Consider the following 21,747-nt stretch of genomic DNA (forward strand, 5'->3'; position numbering starts at 1 on the left):
GTAACAAATAAAATGTTCAGCTTCTAAAGAAATGTGCAATGCATAGATGAGAGATGTAGAAATGAATAGTTGAAATACAAGATTTACACTTACAAAATTGAAATGTAACCAAAGCATAAGGGACATAACAACAAGTTTAATAAGAGTAAAAATAAACAAAAATGAACACAGCAACAAAGCTGTAACTTAAACGTTTGACCATTGCTTGCTGTGAAGGGCACAGAGTAACATATGTGACCAAGGATGGCTGCCTGGTCATGTGGTATGTGCCCTGGACTGTCGTTCAGACTTCTCAGTAGTCCCGGGCTCATACTCTGCCCGCTGCCATCCTGCAGGAGCTTTGGACTAAGAAGTAAATTATTTTCAACTCTGGAGGAACATCCAAAACATGGAAAACATTTTACAAACAATCTTAGTGTGTTCATTATAATATTAGAGGGGGAGAGAACCTGCAGAGTAAGGAAGAAAAAGAAAAGGGGCATAACTATAGCAATGCACAATCAAAATAAAAAATACACAGAAAATGTGAAGAATATAAAAAAAAATTCAGCAATTGGATTTGTGAAGTAGTGCAATCTATAATTAAAATATAAAAGAGTAGTTTAAATTGCTCACATAAATATATAATTGTAAATTATAACTTCATTACAATACCAATCAATAAATATCTTAAACCAATAAAAGGCAATTATATTCATGCCACTGGTTGACTATACCGAAAAACATAATCTAAATATATAATTCTCTTCATGGCTCAAGAGTTTGGACATCTTGTAAAAAGAAAATCACTCTTAATTCTAAAAGACCTACTAGAGTTACCTTACAAAAAAAAAAGAGGGGGAGGGGGGAAAGAACAAGTTTTATTTACAAAATAGCAGGGCTGGACTTAACCGTTGTGACCAAAAAGTCATGGAAAGATCACTCTTTTATTTATTTGTACCCCATGTATTTTTAGCGCTGAAAATAAAAAAGGGGGAGGGGGAATATAAAACAAGTAATCTACTCTGTATTCACCCGTCACTAAATAGCAGGGCCAGACTCAACCGTTGTGGGGCCCTATGTGAAACAGATTTTACGGGGCCAAGTTTGGGTAGGGATACGGATAATATGTGAAAATTAAGTTTTATTAGAAAATAAATTTGTCTTTGCATTTCATTCATTTTTTTACTACGTACAGAACTACTTTACGAGCCTTGAAAGTTTCAATCTATCTACGAGAATTGTTGACCTCAAGTATATCTTCAATAGTTTGAGGCGCAAGAAGCTTCTTTCACCTGATTACACAATTACGGGTAATGCATAATGCCATTTTTATTTATCGCGCATAGAATTCGCATTTTCCATATTGAATGACACCCTAAAATGACCATTTTTGTCTATATATTTCAGGAGATTTGTATGAGTTTTCAAAATTTTTAAAATAATTTCCGAAGATTTCCAGAACTTTTTTGTATATTTTGCAATTTCAGGAGATTTCCAGGAGCTCCTGGTAAATCAACAAGAGGCCACAGGAAATCTGTTATAAGTTATAAAATGGTTTAATGTAATAATTTATACACCTAGAATTAGTGTGGGTCCTATGACATTGCAGGGCCCACTGCGGTTGCATAGGTTTCAGTGGCCTAAAGCTGACCCTGCAAAATAGCAGCAAATGCTACGTCGCCGGTCGACTAGTTTATTATTAAAATGCATTAATAAGAACATTATACATACAAAAATATATATATAACTGATTGCACAATACAGTTTAAAGTATTCATATAACAGAGCATTAGTGATACATTTATTTGGGTCTTTCTTAGAGGAATGTTCATTAAAAAAATTTCTTTTCAGCTTTCTTCATTTGTCTTTTCAAATGTAAAAACATCTCGATCACTAGTGTCACTAGACTTGGATGTATCAACACACAGCAAATATTTGCTACCTATATGATGATACCTAAGAAATAAAAAGGGTTAGCATATAATAATCTTCATTGAAACAAACGTTTGAAATTTCAAGTCATTTTAATTATTTTTTTATGGGGGGAAAAAGGGGGAATTTCAAGTTATGCGTAAATTATAGTTTTTATATAGCGCTACTTTCATGCTTATAGCATGCTTAGAGCGCTATGGTCCAATCTCATTTGTGGACCAGTGAGGGGGAGGGGGTATCTGGGAGAAGGTTTTCCGTGCTGCCTTAAGGTCTAACATAAAAAATATATGGAAAATACGCTTAACCTTAATCTAGTCAACAGATAGTCAAGTTCCACACAATAGATAATATTTCTTGAATAAGTTTTTTGTTTTATCAGCTGGTTATGGATGTATCTAACATGTCTGTAGACTTGATATTTATGACTATATTTGTATGTCTCTTATAAGCTCATAAAATACAGACATTCCTTCAAAATAGAACTATTTCAATTGGTCTTTTATGTAAGTCAACATGTAGCTAAGCAATTGTTTTAAGACAAGAAAATGTGTCTTTGCAATGTCAAGTTTAAAAAACAAATCATTAAGACTTAGCATTGGTTCTATTTTAAACCTGGTGGTTTATGCTTATAGTGTTAATTTTACTGTTAGGAAGTGGGATAAAGTTATCATAAAAAACAAAATTAATACATTCAAAGAATTTGCAGTTACTAATTAATAACTAAGGTCTCAATAAATAGTGAAGTATAATCAAAATCATACTGTTAATCTTTATAATTAATCTTATGCCCAAATGGATCGCTGGTCATGTGGTATATGCTCTGGACTCTCATCATGATGGTCCTGAGTTCAAACCCTAACGGCTGCAATGCCCTGCCACCTTGCAGGAGTTTTGGGCTAAGGATATAGTTTAATTCATTTCTGAAGGAACATCTGAAACGAATAAAACAAAACAGACAGTTACAACACAACAGTTTTACCTCCAGAAAATTATGAACACAATGACAGCAGCACCAGCCAGGAAGCCTCCAACAAAAACACCTAAAACTATTGGTACCAAACTCTTAGAAGAATGTTCAGCTGAAAATAGAATTACACTTTTAAGACAACTATTATGCAAAATTTTTTTACTGAATTTTTGTGGTCATATTTCATAATACTTGAAATATGACACTCTACTAGTTCAAATCCAAATTTGTTACATTTTCTTACCTTCCATGGCCAGTTTTTCTGGTACACTCAAATTCTGCCAGTTAGTAACATTAGCCTCGTCAGGGATGTCTGAAAATAGAGAAATACACAGCTGGATAGGCAAAATGCAAAAAAAAAGTATTAAAATTAAATGACAATCAGGCTTTTACTTCAGTCTTTGAATCTCAAGCTGTTTATACTTCTTACTTTTAAGTAATAATTAGTTTTAAAATTAGTTATATAAATTTAGTTTATTTTGTTTAGATATGACAGTAACTTAAAACTGAACACACCTCAGGTGTACAAGTCTGTGAAACAGCTATTTTCTGTTTACAACCATAGTCAAATAAATGTGAATGATTCCAGTCACAAGCTAGCTATGAATCCATATTAATAATTCAATGGAATAGCTCTATGCCTCAGAAACATGGACAGTGTACAGAAAACATGCAAAAAAACTGAACCACTTCCACATGACATGTCTGAGAAAAATACTGAATGTCAAATGGCAAGACAAAATACCACATACTGAAGTCCTTCAAAGAGCATTCACACAATCCTGATGCAGTCTAAGTTGTGATGGGCAGGACATGTCTGCAGAATGGAAGACCACCGCATCCTTAAACGACTCTTGTATGGCCAACTAAGCAAAGGAAAGCGCTTGCAAGGTGGTCAAAGAAAGCGCTTCAGGGACACCCTCAAAGCTTCTCTGAAGGCGTTCAGAATAGACCCAGGCACCTGGGAGACTGAGGCACATGGCAGAGCATCATGGCGTCGCGCTGTGAAAACTGGCACACAGGTTGCTGAGGAAAGAGAACAATGCTGGCAGAAGAAAAATGCCAGAGAAGAAAAGCAAGGCAATTGACACTAGCTCCAGCTGGAATAACCTGCCCAGTGTGCGGCCGAACATTCCGGGCTCACGTAGGTCTAACCAGCCACATGAGGAGGCATAAAACCGCAGTACAAAGCCCTCAGCCCCCTGGACGACAAAGTGGTCATCATCGAACCACGATGGATGAACTATATATATAAACCAGTCATCTTATTAAAGCTCATACTCAATTAGCATATTTTGGCCTTATGAAATATAATTTTATAAGTAACTATGAACTATAATTATTCTTTTGAGGTGCTGAAAACCTTGATTATATCTTGATTATATCTTGATTATATCTTGATTATATCTTGATTATATCTTGATTATATCTTGATTATATCAGAGCCATTTTCAACTATTTTAATATTTAAACTTCTATCAAGTCAACTCATTGCATTCAAGTATTCAATACATATATTCACAAAAGACAAACTCTGACCTGTTGCATTCAATTCACAGTGGTCCCCAGTCACATAAGTAGGACATTTGAAACAGAAGCCAGTGGTTCCATTGCACAGCTGATTCAGACATCCCTTATTGCATCTTAGTGAACAGTCTGGACCATAATATGTAGGCTCACAATCTGTCATGGTACAAAAAATACCATTAGTTCAACACAAGGATAAAGAACTCTTGCTCCTGTTTACATATAAAAAAGTTTAAGCAATACTTATATTTGTATATGTACTATCCGATTCAGGGGCAGACTGGCTATATGGGAATTTTGGCAAATGCTCAGTGGACCTGTGTCTAAATGGGCTGATGGAGTTAACGAATGGGCCACTTTAAATGTAAACATGATTGACCTTTACATCCCTTTTATGAAAGATCTCTGACAGATTTTATTGTGTAATACTATCTTATATTGCAAAATAATGGATTCACCTATATCCTTATACTGTGCTTCTGTGAGTTTCAATCCTATATCAAACTAATAGATTAACAAAGAATATAAGACCTATATATTTAATAGCCCTATAGAAGTCGAGTTAGAGTGAACATACTCTAGTGAATCTAAACCCTCAATTTAAATATTAGTATTTCTTGATGTTATGAGGCAGTACCATTTACAGCATCTCCACAAGTTCCAGTCACTTTATTTATTTATCTTTGTCATGGTTAATTCTAACATATCAACATTTTTATACACTTGATTTGATTTTCATAAAAAGTTCATTTTATTTTGAATTTTGGTTTTGTTTTCTGCAAATAATTTTACCTGTCTGACACATATCACCTACTTTCCCAGGTGGACAGTCCAGGCATATACCTGTTGTACTGTTGCAAGCTTGAAGTGCACAATTGGTGCTACACTGATCTCGACAATTATTGCCGTAAAAGGGAGCATGGCACTCTGAAAAAAAGTGTTGTTTTTTTTTTAAATCAAACTGTATGGCTTCAATGCTAAATTGTTAGGCTTTCCAGTCATGTATCTGTAATTTGAGTAAAGACTAAGATTTGATTTCAAATCAAGCATTCTTTCCTTTAGCCAGAGCACAGCTGGAGGAGTAGTCCTGACTGCCCTGTTCTAAACTAGAGTTTATCTCATCCCATTTAGCCTTATTCATGTATAAATTACAAGAACTATTTCTGTGCATTACTTGCCTCTTTTTGTTTTTTGATAATCCTTAAAAACAATTTCCTAGATGTTATTACTTTTAGTTTTACTAATCAGAATTATAAAGTTCCACTTGGCAAGATGCTAACCTCTTTCTTTTAGCACATTTTATTTCACTTGTTGGTAGTTTTGTCAAGCTGTTCAGTCTTGTTAGGTTTCGAAAAAAGAGTATAGTAAAGAGCATAAAAATAGAAGTTTTTAAGCATCAGTAGGATTCCAGGAGGGGAGGAGGCTGAGAGGTCAAGCCCTTGGCTTCCTAACAAAGGGTCCCGAGCTCAAAATTATTTTTTTTTGAACACTGGGATTATTTATTGTTTGAACTTTGGGCGCCTCTGAGTCCACCCAGCTCTAATGAGTACCTGACATTAGGTGGGGAAAAGTAAAGGTGGTTGGTCGTTGTGCTGGCCACATGACACCCTAGTTAACCGTGGGCCTCAGAGACTGATGACCTTTACATCATCTGCCCCGTAGATTGCAAGGTCCATAAAGGGAAACTTTACTTTACCTTACTTTAGGATTCCGGTGTCTACGCAGCCCCATCAGTGACCTACATAAGACAAGACTGAGACAACGACTACCAAGGCTTTACACACTTTATTAGACAATTATTCCAAGTTTTCAAATTTATGAACAGTAAACAAATACATTCACTTATGAAACTCTTAGATCAAAGTGTTACCTCCATTTTCACAAAAGATTCCAGATTTCCCAGCTGGACACACCAGACATTGTCCACTTATGTGGTCACAAAACTGGTCCAAACAGTTTGGGTTACATTTATTTTTACAGTCTTCCCCAAAATATGTGGGGGCACATTCTGTAGAAATTAATAAAGCAATGGAACTTATTGAGAATCATTTAGACTTTTGAAAAAACTTATTCATGCATTTTTTACTGACACATTCACCAAAAATAATATATTTTAATTCGATAGTTAAGAAAGAGTTTTAGTGGATAATAAAGTGTAATAAGATTAATATTATCAGTTTGTTTAAATGTACTGTGCTCAACACTCTGGCTAGCAAAAAGAAGGAAATATCTAATACTATAAAAAGACAAAAGCTGAGCTGGTCAGGTCCTAATTCATCCATCAAGGTACAGTGGTGGAAGCATATAAAAAAAAAAGAGTTATCCAAAGAAAAGCTTCCTGGGCAATGTGAAAGAATGGACAGGCTTTTTAAAAATATTCTGCTAAGGACAGATGCTGACCCAGAAATGTGGTGGTATTTTGATATGTGGACCATCACACTAACACTAAAATAGTCATTGTACATGATTATGATAATGATGACGACAACTAGCTGTCTGTGCTTTCTCTAATGATTTAAAATTGTTAAGAAAATGCATTTGAATCTTAAAGATTAGTGCTATTAAACAGAACTTCTTAAACGCAAAGAAACAGCTACTATTGTGTGAAATAAAAAAAGCCTATAATCTCCAAAACCTTCATGTTAAAGTTATCTTTTTTAACTTAACAACTTTACAGATTGCTTAAAACATGTGATGTGGCTTAGCTATTTGGCAAGTGCATTTTATGTATTTTAAGCAATCCATTAACTCTAAAGCTATTTTTTGCTTCTAAGTGTGCCAACAATTTATAGCTATAGATTTCAAAGGATTTATATGTATAGAACAATAGCTGTATGGGGCTGCTTTGGCCAAGTGGTTAAGCACTTGGTTTCCAAACCTAGGGTCCTGGGTTTGAATCTCAGTGAAGAATGGGATTTGCAATTTCAGAATTTTTAAGCACCCCTTAGTCCACCCCACTCTAATAAGTACCAGATTTTAGTTGGGGAAAGTAAAGGCGGTTGGTCATTGAGCTGGACACATGAAACCCTAGTTAACCCTGGGCCACAGAAACAGATGACCTTAACATCATCTGCCTCATAGATGGCAAGGTTCGAAAGGGGAACTTTAGGACTTCACTTTAACAGTTGTACAGTTTATGTTGTTCAATTAATGCTAAATGGCTCAAACATGTTCCTGAATGGTGTCTCTGATATCATTATGGATTAAAAAGACATGAGGAAAGTAAGATCTTGTAATAAAATGTTTAAATTTCATGTTGTTACATGTCCTCATGTTAGCATTACCCCATAAAAACAAAAACCTCAATAAAAATTAAAATGTTCAAGATAATTTAACAAAATGTAATGCAAAAAAAGGGGAAATAACACAGTTATTAACTATAAGACACAACAGACCTTCCTGGCACTGCCACCCATCATACCCAGGCTGACACCCATGGACACAGTGACCGTTGTAGTGATGGCATAGTTCATCTGGCATATTCTCATCAAGTTTACAATGAGGGCTACAACTCATGGAGCAGTCGCTTCCGTATGTATTATTATCACACTCTAAAAAGAATAAGAAGAAATAGTCTTCCTTGAAATAACAAAAATACAAGGTCTCATCCAACTATCTGGTATATACAGAGAAGACAACATGATTTAACATTTAATATAGACTGTAGAAACCATTAACAAACACATTATTAGGTATTTGACTCTATACATGGACTTGGTATTGTCAGTCATGTGGCTAGCTATCAATGACTCAAGTTTTATTCCTGATGTGGACCAGAATTTTTAATAGAGATTTGTCTTGAGTCTGTCTGTCCGTTTATGCCAATGAATAATTGTGCGAAGTTTTAACCTGATTTGAGAATGGGTGTGGGAGAAATAACCTGTGCACATTTTTTACCAGACAGACAGACAGAGTGACTTGATAAAAGCTTTGTAATAAAGAAAAATACTATATCCACTGACTTACTGTCTATGCAGTGATCCCCAATGTATCCAGGCTTACATCCACTTGCACATGCCCCTGTTGAAGGGTCACACTGACCTGCACCAGCACAGTTTTTACTACAGTTTTGGGAGCAGGCGTCACCAAAAGTAAACACTGGACAGGCTGATGTAGAGAGAAGGTACATAGTGTAATATTTACTTAGGTGGACGGTGTAGTGAAAAGTCTTTAAAAGGGACAGTTTGTAATAGTAGATGGTCTTAATAGTAGACAATGCACTGCAGTGAATAGTTTTTTACTATAATACATTTTTTAAAATAAAAATTGGCACAGAATCAACAAGGTATTACGAATTTTCAGCCCAAGGAACATATGCCCATTTTGCTAAATATATAATATTGAACTTTAATATAATTGCAGTGGCATCAAAAAGGTGTGGGCCACCATTTTTTCTTTTGCTTGTACATAATTAGAGTAAAAACAACATCCTTTTGAGGTACATATTTGTGTATTGATAAGATGAGAGAAAAGCTTGCCCAGTCTATACTAAATATTTATAGCTCAAGGTCTGTATTGGAATAATTATTCCAGAGGAAAGTTTTAAAAGCCAGAAAAAAAATCAATTTTACTTTGATCTAAGTATTTAGTTCATTGCTAAACATTGAATGCAAAATGAAAATTGAAACCTACTTCGATCACAAAGAGGACCAGTTCTTCCAGGAAGACAGCGCAGACAAAGGCCATTAACATAATGGCAAAGTTGATCAAGGCATTTCTCATCACATTTCTGAGCACAGCCTTTACCAAAGTATTTTGATGTGCACGCTTTTTTTTTTTTTTGGTTTGAAAATAAAAATAATAGTAAAACACTGTGTCACTTCTAAGGCAAAGAATTAAAAATAGTTGCAACAGAAATAGTTATGTCCTCTTTGATTTCAATAACACAAAAAAAATGATGGACAAACAAATATAAAAAATAAAAAAGTTGTAAAGGAATTTGGCTTAAGGAACAAACAATGTAAAATTAAGGTCCCCCATTAGAGCAGGTTGGACTCAGAGGCGCCAAAAGATCCCTAAATTAAAAAGCCCAGACTTCAAAGGGATTCAAACCTGGAACCCCACAGTTTGGAAGCTAAGGGCTTTACCATTCAGCCATCATGCCTCCAAATCGTACTGAATATAACTGTGAAAAATGTGGTACTATTAAAAAACAGTAGTTTGGTTATTGTCATTCAAACAGTTGTTAGCAAGTCATGGGACCCTCCACTAAGGCAGACCTAGGGAAAAAAATACAAACCATGGAGATGAAATTGATGAGACTACATAATCTCTTTCTGCGTTTTGTTAAAAAAAAAACTATTATATTGAGCTTAAATTTATCATTTCAAAAACCTAAAAGGACCTTTCTTCAGGGGAAAGTACTGAAAAGAAAAAAAACACAATAAGAAGAAAATTAAAAAATGCCTTTGCCTGACACTGTATGAGACCCTGTGAACAGTAGAAATTAAATGTAAGACTGTAGCCGCACAAGACCTCTTTCATTGATTGGTCTACTTATTTCAAAAATATATAGATCTAATTTTAAACAAATCAATTCTGGATCATGACTGGATCTAGTTATAAGAAAATAAAAGATAAAAGACTAAATTTTTAAGCAGGCTACAAACTACAACATACTTATAAGTTTAGATTTTATTAATATATTTATTCTATTTATTATGATTTATATCGGATCTAAAAGAATGTATCAGTCTCCACAAAATTCCAGCCTAGGTTCTCCACTTAGGGCACGGGCTGTGCTAGTCTACATTAGCCAACAGGTCAAGTAACGGGTAATATCCCATAATTCTTACCCGTCTGACAGCCTGCACCAATATATCCATCCCTACATCCAGATGCGCACCCACCAGTGCTGACTAGGCAAGCCTCGCTTTGATTTCGACATGAACACGTCAGTTCACAATCTCTTCCATATCTTCCCTGACTGCAAACGGTTTCTGTAAACAAATGAAAGAAATAATGGATCTAGTGCCAGAAAGTCATTGGACACGAACATAAAAGTGGTCGGGATTCACCATATAGGTGGTTGAGATTCAAGAATGTATTCATTATTCTTGTTATGAAATATTTTTTTTTTATTCATTGTCATCATTCCCGTGACTTGCGTCACTAGGGGGTTCTACGATGGCGGGTCATGTAACTAAATCACTTTACTCTTCCCGGTTAGCAGCTGTCCCTAGAAAAATATGGGAGAGAGGCCGGTCCATTCTTACACGTTTACGCGCCAGATTTTTTTTGGAAGACCTTTTTTTTTTTTCGTGCCCACTCCACTGTTCCGTGAAGGCTGATTTTGACAGTCACATCCTACATCAGTGATGCCCAACCTAATTCGACCCGCGGGCCGTTTTAATTTCCGACACTCATCTAGCGGGCCCAATGACCGAAAAGTTATTAAAAGCGAAATGAAATAGTTCTGAAACTATTTTGGTTGAAACTTGTGGATTTAATACATAACTAACAGGTTATTTGACAATTATCTTTGTTACGTGTCGGAAAATAGCTTCATTTCTCGAATTACAATGTGAACAACAGTGTAGGTAGCTTTACCACCGACTCATTTTGTGGTCTCTTTTTGGTAAACATTCCCATGGATCTCCAATCTCTAGTTTAACAATCTTTTATTCGCGACTCAAACCAAGAATGCCGCCATATTTATTTTATAATGCCGTTCAGGGGCGTAGCTAGGGATTTGGGGGCCCGGTGGGATTGATCTCTTTGGGGGCCCGGTGGGATTGATCTCTTTGGGGGCCCGGTGGGATTGATCTCTTTGGGGGCCCGGTGGGATTGATCTCTTTGGGGGCCCGGTGGGATTGATCTCTTTGGGGGCCCGGTGGGATTGATCTCTTTGGGGGCCCGGTGGGATTGATCTCTTTGGGGGCCCGGTGGGATTGATCTCTTTGGGGGCCCGGTGGGATTGATCTCTTTGGGGGCCCGGTGGGATTGATCTCTTTGGGGGCCCGGTGGGATTGATCTCTTTGGGGGCCCGGTGGGATTGATCTCTTTGGGGGCCCGGTGGGATTGATCTCTTTGGGGGCCCGGTGGGATTGATCTCTTTGGGGGCCCGGTGGGATTGATCTCTTTGGGGGCCCGGTGGGATTGATCTCTTTGGGGGCCCTTGCATTTTGACATTCGACATCATGACATGAGATAATGTAGTGATTAAAAATATAAGCCTACATTCTAATTGGTACAGTATATCAGTTAAATTAACAAGAAATAATTATTAAGAAACTTGTAATGAATAATACCGTTGTTTATTGGCGAAAAATGCACAAATGTCAAATCTCAATTCATATGGCTTCACCTCGTGCTTTCTGTGCAGCAAAGGCATCTATAACATCCTCTATATCGATACTGTCTAGTATATGCGACTCCACTGACATTAAAGCCATGCTGCTAAGCTTTTCTTGCGTCATTGTGCTTCTGAGATAGTTTTTGATGAGCTTGAGCTTTGAGAATGATCTCTCACGACGCAATGGAAGTGGCATGAGGTAGCAGTATTGCAAGTTTTGAGCACAAAATCATTACCATATGAAGTCAGCTTCCTCAATATGTCAATTCGTCATTGTGGCACTGCTTTGTTGATGAAAAGTACTCGTGTATCAATGGCATCACTGAACAAGCGATTTGTCTGTATTTCATCATGCAAACAGGAATAAAGTCACACAGTTTTTCATCAGCGTGTCATCATCCATAGACTCAAAGAAGTGTCTTGGTTCAAGAAAAAATCCAAAGGTGCCCACACGGTTTTCCAACCTTCGGAATCATTTTTTCATCTTCATATAAAGTCTGTCCAGCACTTCTGTCGCAACACGTTTGAATTGCAGCTCTATTGACAGTCCTACATTGGAACTCAACTCCCTCAACTCTTCTTTCTTCTGGTTATTTTGATTACAGGAAATCCATAGCATTTACTTCCTTCTTTTGCTTTTTCGATGGATTGAATAATCAGTTTCCTGCGTTTCTTGTCAGACACTTTCTTGATCAAATAAATATGTTGGCTTATTATCATGTTCAACAAAAAAAGTAAAGATATGTTCACTTTTCCTGGTAGAGTCTACATTCAGAGTTCCAATGCATAAACACACAAATGTCAAAGATCATAATACCAATCCATCGGAGAAAAAATGAGGGTCCAAACGTAGGTAAAGATAAATTTTTTCAACCTTTTTTTTTTTGGAATGGAGATTTCTACACTTTGTGCCGACAATTCGGTGGGCCGGATGGAACCATGTCGCGGGCCAAATCTTGCCCGCGGGCCGTATTTTGGGCATCACTCTCCTATATTATGACAGAACCATTGAAATACGCCCACGTGGAGTGTCGCCAGAGAAGGCTGACCATGTCCTTCAAAATTGTTCTCTTTACCATGAAACCCGTACAAGACACTGGCCCCAAAACACACCAATAGAAAAAAAAAACTATATGGAGAACACCCTAATTTGGAAACCACTGCGCGGTTCATCTCATATATCGGTCTAGTCATCTGAACACTCCAACATATAAATGAGAACGAGGAAAAAGAAGAAGACCGAACCCGTTCAGCTCTCATATCTTCACAGTATTGAATAGCTTATTTTTTATATCACCCAATGTTAATATTATTACTATATAGGCCTATGTAAGGCATATTCCTTGTTCCATATGATAGGACAAATTCGTACAAATGCTCCTTCTTCCATAGTGCTATTAGAGCATGGAATGGGTTGCCTGAGCTAGCCAGGAAAACCAGTGACTTGGCAGAATTTAAGTCATTGGTTATTATGCATGACTAAATGCATGACGCGTAAGACGTAATTTTTTTTTTTAAGTAATGTCTGTATTATATAAGACTAGTCGACTAGGCGGTGTTGCATACGCCGCTATTTTGCAGGGTCGGCCTTAGGCCACTGCAACCTATGCGACCGCAGTGGGCCCCGCACTTTCATAGGATCCGCGCCAATTCAAGGTGTATAACTTATTAAATTAAACCATTTTATAACTTAAAACAGATTTCCCGCGCCCTCCTGTCGATTTACCAAGAGCTCCTGGAAATCTCCCGCAAGCCTCGTAAAGTAGTTCTGAGCGTAGTAAAGAATGAATAAAATGCATAGACGAATTTATTTTCTAATACAAACTCTTAAATTTCACTTTTTTTTTTATTATCCGCTTCTCTACCCAAAGTGTATCACATGACTACGCAAACCCAGTTGCGACCTGCATATTTTCCCGCACCTCGTGTACACAAAGCCGTTGTCCACACAGGCGGTCTATTTAAGTTTTCTTTCCGTCTTCTGCATCTTTCGCGCCTGTCTTGAATAGGGGGTTTTATATGGGTCTCAATTGTGTCCCCTCCCCAGCAGCCTTTGTGAGATATCTTCAACTATCTCTAAGCTATATAGTCATGGACAATGAAATGAAATGGTGAGAGGGTATTCCAAATGGTGGGTTTTGTCAGATATTGGTGTCATCTTGTTGTTATTGATGTAAGTTGAGTGAAAAAAATCAGAAGTTTTAAAATGTCCTAAGGGCGTACTTTTCGTAAGTTAATGTTCAAATATTTTGTTATTTGTAATATAATACGCACACATGAAAGACAAATTATTATACTGAAGATATTCTTATTTTCTTATATTATTATTATGTTACTCATTCTCTGGGACTGCTAAGACCCAACTTCGTTAGAGAAACAACAACGAAATTCACTGTAGTCTCCCTTTAACAGTGTTCACTGAGAAATTTTCTATAATAGAAGAGGCAATCGGCGCCGTAGATAACATCCGCCGAGCTATTGGAGCTGTCGTTTTCATGCAGTTGGCGCCCTCACATTGATGAAGTAGTTTGCTAACAATTTTCGATGAAGTAGTTTGCTAACAATTTTCAATACACTAAAACCAGAGAGAAACCAGCCATTCCAGGTAAAGGAAACGTCGTAGCGGACATTCTGTCACGCTTATCATAGATATAAGCCTACGTGGCTTCTCACAAGCATGTGTTGCTTCATCAAAGACTTTGTGTCTTCAACAGTTTAAACTTTTTTGATTTGATGCTAGACTTTCTGTCTACAACTAAGACTTTGTGTCTTCATCTTTTAAGACTGTGTCTTCATCTTTTAAGACTGTGTGTCTTAACTATAGACTGTGTGCATATTACATTAAAGTCTGTGTGACTACATTAAAGTCTGTGTGACTACATTAAAGTCTGTGTGACTATGTTCAAGTTGTTTGGATACATAAACGCCTGTGTGGCATACCCAGAGCCTTTGTGGCAGCCACACACCTCGAAGCACCAAGCACGTACTTACAAGCAACGGCACAAATCCGAGCACTCATTCATGAGAAGTGGTTAAAGTCCTGAGAGGAATCCGACAGAGCACGTGGTGTCTGGCAGCACATGCGTCACCCAGATCGCGACGATCCATGGTGGCGACTGAGGAGGTCAGAGCAGTCAATTATTGCGCAGTGCAGGACGGAACACTGTCCTATTGGGGCATACTTTGCCCGGTTCCGCACGAACTTTGACTCTCGATGCCGTCACTGTGGAGAGAGCGTCGAAACAGTGTCGCACGTCTTGTACGAGTGTCCCCAGCTCCGCGAGCTAAGGGGGGACCTGTCTGAGCAGTCACTTGACTTGTATGGTAGCTACGAGGCACTACGCCGAACGGCTAAGTTTCTTGCCAGAGCACTACGGGAGGACTAGTCCTTCCTGCTCTGATTTTTTCAATAGGGGTTCATCTCAGGTGATGTGGCAGGTCTGCAGCAGTACCACCCTCTGACAGGCAACGGGAATCTTCCTCGGCGTGTTAATAACGTATCTGTGAGATCAGTCGTCGTTATCCCCTCAGTGGATAATACAATGGGGCTTCTTGATATTTTAGACTACTCCCATAACCGCTTAATCTCCAACTTTAGGTTCCCTTATTGGCTTTGTTCTCCCGTTTCTTTCCATTTCGGTTTGCCTTATATTATGAGATAGTGGTATTATTATTATTAATATTATTATTATTATTATGTTAGAAACGAACGAGTATTCATTATTATAGCTTTTATATAGCGCTACTTTCATGCTTATAGCATGCTCAGAGCGCTTTTGGTCCAATCTCATTTGTGGACCAGTGGGGGGTGGGGGTGGGAGGGGGTATCTAGGAGTCGGTTTTCCGTGCTGCGCTTTAGGCACCCGAGTCGGGTGTCAAACCTCGAGCCCCCCTTCTAGCCAAGCCAAGCCAAGTTCAAGCGCACTTGGCCTCTCGACCACGCTTCCCACCATTCTCAGGCACTGCCAGGGTCGAGTTTCGCTAAAGAGAAACAAAATTCATTGTAGTCCCTTTGTCAGTGTCCACTGAGGAGTTTTTTGATGATGTGGCAGGTCTGCAGCAGTACCGCACTCTGACAGGCAACGAGAATCTTCTAAGGGTTATTATTATTATTATTATTATTTTATATGGTATGCTACACAGTTACACATCGACGTGACACTGATAGATCTGCGTTAAAAAAATTTGCTCGAAAAAAAGCAATGTTCCCAGGCCTAAATATTAAATGTCTATTTTTATTCCTGATATCTAGACATACTCAAGTGATTGCGATCTACGTTCATCATATTAAAGCACTTAAAGAGTTAGAATCCTCGTCAAGCTAGATTATTAGATTAAATGAATGGCCTTTGTCCGTTTTTCTAGTGGGTAAGCTATACTAAACACTAACCTATATTTTGGTATGTGGCTATGAACTAGGAACTGACACCATCTTTGAGAATTGAGTACACTAACAGATCTACAGGAAACATCGCTTGTAAACAAAACATGTCATTTTACTGCTACGAATGAGAGTTAAGCCACAAGTAAAGAAGGATTGAATTGATGGATTGACTTAATTTTAAAATGTACAAGTATGTCCGGGTGTTTCCCGTTTGTTTTTAAGCTCGTTTTAGGTTGCCACCGTCATAGAGTGAACGCAGTGGAGTAGCTATGGTGGGGGATGAAGGGGGGGGGAGAATTAAAAATCCCCCCCCGGGCCCCCCACTTAAAGAGGTACCCCTAAATGAGTCTTTGAATTATTTTTTTTTTACTTCAAATACTAAATATTACGCCATTATCTCATGTCCTGATGTCGAATGTCAAAATTCAGGGACCCCTAAAGAGTTCAAGCTCCCGGACCCCCAAATGATATCCCCCTGAGTGAACGTCTGATGCTTAGAAAATTTGATTCCGTAGTGCTAGAAAAACCAAAAATAAAAGACATATAATAGTCTACCTAAGAATTGTTCCTTGGCATTTAAAAAACAAAAAACAAAAACAAAAAACAAAAACAAAAAACAAAAACAAAAAACAAACATCGCTAACCATCACCGGATGCACCACAAAGCTCTTTTCATATTTTTTTCCCTCCACATATGAAAACCTCCACTATTATGGCGATGCATTGCTTGGTCACGTGAACGCTGTCAGGGATATAGCATTGGTTATCGAGTTGTAGATGTTACATATGTTACAGCTTAAACCTAAAATCGACCCCATTCGTGAACTAGCCAGCCATTTCGCAAACTGGCTAATATCGCTTCACATTATCCAAACCAATGTGCGAAAGGGCAATCAAATTTAATATTTAAAAAAAAAAATGATTGACTCTACTTACCCCCAAAGACTTGAAATTCACAGATCGTGATCATACCCTTTCCATCTTGAAGAAGGTGAACCGCAATGTTGGTCACTGCCTTATCGGAAACACTCGATGGCTGTAAGACTGTGTAGGATGAACGTATCTCGCGTCCTTGGTTTGTATAGTTAAAGACTAGTGTCTGACTGTTCCAGTTCGTAATGTGGAAATTTCGAAGTCTAAGCTGGTGAGCTGATAATTAATGATAATAAAATAATGATATAAATAATAAAAAGTCACAAGGTATAGTGGTGTTTAATAATATTAAGAACTATTTACTAAGTGATAATAACAGAAACAGAAGGTTGTTTTTATCGGAAATGTAAATGGGGGTGTAAAAAGAGGTAGCCGAACTTAAAAGGTTGAGAACCGCTGGTCTAGGAGAAGAAAAGCTCTGAATCCAAGACATTGCACTCAGCGTTTAGAAAGAGAGGCAGCTAAGAACTCGCATATTGCGTCCATTAAGATACAACACTTTGCAAAAAATTATTAAAATAGTCATTTTGCATGTTTAATTTTAAAACCATAACTGCTTTGCTTTCCAAAGTCCAAAAGTGATCTCTGCAAGTTTCTGCAACTATTTTGAGCAGAACAGGTCTACGGGTGACGTTGAAGTCGGACCTTCAAAAGTGTTTTTAGTTTAAAGGTAACAGGTAGACTGGTGGACAGACAGACTGCACACAGCTATTTTGATGTTTTCTTCAAATAAAAAAACAACAGCCTAATAAAATTTTCAGAAAGACAGAATGGCACATTTTATACGTGTTCCTTCTTCCTTAGTGTCATTAGGGCAAGGAACGGGTTTCCTGAATCAGCCAAGAGGGACAATCGCAGTCATTAATATGGTATTTTATAGGCCTATACTTGCACTAGATTACCACAAGGATATGTATAGGATTATTATTATAGCTTTTATATAGCGCTACTTTAATGCTTATAGCATACTCAGAGCGCTTTTGGTCCAATCTCATTTGTGGACCAGTGGAAGGGGGTTATCTGGGAGTTGGTTTTCCGTGCTGCCTTTAGGCGGTCAGTAAACACAACTCTGCCCGAAGGGGGTTATCTGGGAGTCGGGTGTCGAACCTCGAGCCCCCTTCTAGGTAGCCAAGCCAAACTAAGTTCAAGCGCACTTGGCCTCTCGACCACGCAACAATATATTATTAATAAGATTCCATGGTCAATTATTTCTATTACATATATATGGTGCCGGTGTGTAACATTTGTAGGCCTATATACATGTAATTCTTAAACCTACCATTTCTGTTATAAATTTTGTATTTGCTAATTAAATATGGTCGTCTGAAATTCAAATTCCAATATGGTTTGTTTTCTTCTTTGGTATGTGTGCAGCTCTGTGAATACAAGTCTGTGTTAGTGCTTCCATCAACGGCATTGGAGGAGTAAGAGCACGTCTCATCACACATACTGTCAGAGTAGTCACTGGATTGATTGGTTGGCTGACGGATAGCAACATTTCTACCTGTTTCAAGGGAAACAAAATACAACAAAAACTTAACACTGTAACACAGTCTTAGGTCCACTACTATTTTTAATTTACATAAATGATTTACCAAATTGCATTAGCTCAGGAGCAAAAGTCAGATTATTTGCATACGATTGCATAATATATAGAACAATAAAAACAACACAAGATAAAGAAATTTTACAAAGAGAATTAGATGAATTACAGAAATGGGAATCAAATTGGAGCATGTCTTTCCACCCAGAAAAAATGTTTGTTATTAAGAGTACTGAAAAAAGAAAAACCAACTTAAATTAATTCCACTTATCTTATTCAGGGTAAACCAGTAATACAGACTAAAAACGCAAAATACCTAGGTGTTATAATAAATGAAAAACTGTCATGGAATCCACATATTGATGAAACTATCAAAAAATCAAACAAAGCATTAGGGTTTATTTAAAAAAATGTATATAAATCAAATAAGAACATAAATCTTAAATGTTATTTAACCTTGGTTAGGCCAGTAATAGAATATTCATCCTCTGTTTGGGACCCCTCAACTCAAGAAAACATTAAGTAAATGGAACAGACACAAAATAGAGCAGTGAGATTCATAACTAACGAATATTCACATTTGACTAGAGTAAAATCACTAAATTTAGAAAGCCTTCAGGATAGAAGACTTAAAAGTAAAGTAGCAATTATACATAAAACACTGAACCATAATCTTCAAATACAAAAACACAATTTAATAAAATACTCTGAAAGACACAAAGATAAAGGCACATTCCTCGTTCCATATGCTAGGACAAATTTGTACAAATGCTCCTTCTTCCCTAGTGCATTAGAACATGGAATGGGTTGCCTGAGCTAGCCAGGAAAACTAGTGACCTAGCAGAATTTAAGTCATTGGTTAACATGCATGACTAAATGCATGACGCGTAGGACGTAATCATCTTTTTTTGAGGTAACGTCTGAATTTTATAAGATAAGATATGAAATGTAAACGTTGAACAAACAAAAAAGAACAACATCTAAAGTAATACCTTTTAACTCTTTCTCTCCTAATTAACGATAACATCTTTGATTTGACTTTGATAAATTAAATTTATTTTTGGTCTATAACCTATAATTTGTGTTATATAAAAAGAGCATGCATTCTCCTAGAATTCTATGCGGCGAAATGCCAAATGTAACGTTTTCTGATTACAAAACAAAAATGTTATTAAGTTTGATCATAACAGGGTAGAATGCAGACATATGATAAATGAAAAATTTTGCCAGAACGTGGAAGAATAATTTCGGAAATATCATTAAGAGTTCAAAAAAACTAAGCTTATATGAAGTGTAATTGTATCAATTAGTTTGGATCAGTCATGCAATTATACTCACGTCCGACTTTGACATAATAAATCTGTGTGATTAGAAATATTTTTACCAAATTTTGTTTAGCTTTTAGCTGAACTCACCTGCTGTGACGTGCACAGAACACAAGAACGGTACTACATCTCCAGTAAGAATGAGTTGATTGATAAGAACAGACTTGTCACAATGCACGTCAACAGAGACTAGATCAGAAGTAGTCATTTTCTTATTTGTACATTTGGCTGGTGGTTTAAATTCTATTCCTATAGTTTGAAGCTTGTCCCTATTTCCTGGGAACAAAAAAAAAAAAGATTCATTAATTCAAACGTTATAACCTTGACAAATGAAATTAATAAAAATATTTCCCTTTTTTAGCGGCCGAGGAAAGCCGCTATTAGCTTTGTTTTGTCTGTCTGTCCGTCTGCAACGTTAAGATCGCAAAGACTAGAAAAGCTATTAATCTGATTTCCCTTTTGGTAAGAAAAAGAAAAAAGTAATATAATTCAGAAATCTCATTATTGATAATAGGCTATTCAGCTTGATTTGAATTAAAAAAAAAAAACCGCCAAATTACTCTTCAAAATTGCTGTTTTGACTCTTACTACAAATATTAATAAGTCCTACAATATGTTGTTCATTCAAAATCGCTGTTTTGAGAGAGAGAGAAACAGAGAGAAAGAGGGATATATATATATATATATATATATATATATATATATATATATATATATATATATATATACATACAGAGAGAGAGAGAGAGAGACATAGATCGAGAAAGATAGATAATGAAAGATAGAGACATAGATAGGGAGAGAGAAAGGGTAAGATCAAGGCGTTTCATTTAATTTTAACAGGTACAGTAATTCGCGGGCTAAAAAGTAGGGTAGGGGGATCGTAAAATGTGGCTCGTCTATTGAAAAAAAAAAAATGAAAATGAGGGGATGTTTCAGCCATAATAAACAATATAAAGCATTGGGAAGAAATCAACGGGCATAGCCGGTATGTAACGCTAGTCGCTCTATAAGATGTATATAAAGCAGGAATTGTCTTTTTAAAAAAAATATTTTTTTACATTTTTCTAGTTACGATTCCTCTTTTCAGATTGCAAACTCTTCACTGGGTCGTTCAAAAACAAAAAGTGTGGAACCTGGGTGGACACAGTTATCGATATCGGCTGTATTACAAATATCGACCAAAATTTTCGATTGATAAAATGTTTAAGTTGGACTAGTCTCTCTTTCTCTCTCTAACTCTCTCTCTCACTCAGCAGATACTGTCATACTTACCCATGTCATTGACAGTCAATCTCATCCAAGTCACCGGGTACAACGATGATGCTTCAAATGTCAGGGTAAAACTTCGACTTTTTGAGTCACTGATGCAGGTCGAATCATCACCGTCTGTTAGATTGTTGTCTTTGGGGCCAGCTAGGATTGCAATATCCTCTTTTTTTTTTTTTTTTTAGAATAGAGATTAATTAAATCTTTCGATTAGTTTATTTGACAATTTTACAGATATATATTTCTATGTAAGAAAGAAGTTGCAAAGGGAAAAGATCGTCTCTCGAGACGTAAAATGCCACAGATTTCTATGTAAGTGTATCGTTATTTCTGTAATAAAAAGATACACATTTACAATAAAATTCAAAGGATTCTTTTTTCTCCCTTAACAGTAAAGTTTCCCTTTCAGACCTTGTGGTCTATAGAGCAGATGATGTAAAGGTCATCTGATTCTGTGGCCTAAGGCTAACGAGGGTATCACGTGGCCAGCACAACGACAAACCGCCTTTACTTTTCCTCATCTAAAGTCAGGTACCCATTAGAGCTGGTGGACTCAGAGCGCGCTCAAAGATCCCGAAATTAAAAATACAA

At 36.9% G+C, this 21,747-nt stretch overlaps 1 protein-coding gene across 3 annotated transcripts in view; it reads right to left on the reverse strand.

The window, feature by feature from the left end:
- Positions 1-116: 116 nt before the first annotated feature.
- Positions 117-21,747, reverse strand: part of LOC106075199 (protein jagged-1-like) — a 28,547-nt gene continuing 6,916 nt past the window's right edge. For all 3 annotated transcript variants that reach the window (XM_056028759.1, XM_056028760.1, XM_056028758.1), the window contains exons 4-17: positions 21,163-21,321; positions 19,978-20,163; positions 18,299-18,523; positions 17,023-17,235; positions 10,204-10,347; positions 9,041-9,175; positions 8,375-8,515; positions 7,804-7,959; positions 6,279-6,416; positions 5,201-5,335; positions 4,421-4,564; positions 3,126-3,194; positions 2,894-2,993; positions 117-1,938 (exon numbers count right to left, since the gene is read on the reverse strand). In XM_056028759.1, coding sequence (XP_055884734.1) covers positions 1,830-1,938; positions 2,894-2,993; positions 3,126-3,194; positions 4,421-4,564; positions 5,201-5,335; positions 6,279-6,416; positions 7,804-7,959; positions 8,375-8,515; positions 9,041-9,175; positions 10,204-10,347; positions 17,023-17,235; positions 18,299-18,523; positions 19,978-20,163; positions 21,163-21,321 — 2,054 coding nt within the window. In that variant the 3' untranslated portion in view covers positions 117-1,829. The remainder of the gene's footprint in view (positions 1,939-2,893; positions 2,994-3,125; positions 3,195-4,420; positions 4,565-5,200; positions 5,336-6,278; positions 6,417-7,803; positions 7,960-8,374; positions 8,516-9,040; positions 9,176-10,203; positions 10,348-17,022; positions 17,236-18,298; positions 18,524-19,977; positions 20,164-21,162; positions 21,322-21,747) is intronic.

The sequence above is a fragment of the Biomphalaria glabrata genome, chromosome 5 (genome assembly GCF_947242115.1).
Source record: "Biomphalaria glabrata chromosome 5, xgBioGlab47.1, whole genome shotgun sequence".
In the NCBI taxonomy this organism is placed as follows: Eukaryota; Metazoa; Mollusca; class Gastropoda; family Planorbidae; genus Biomphalaria; species Biomphalaria glabrata.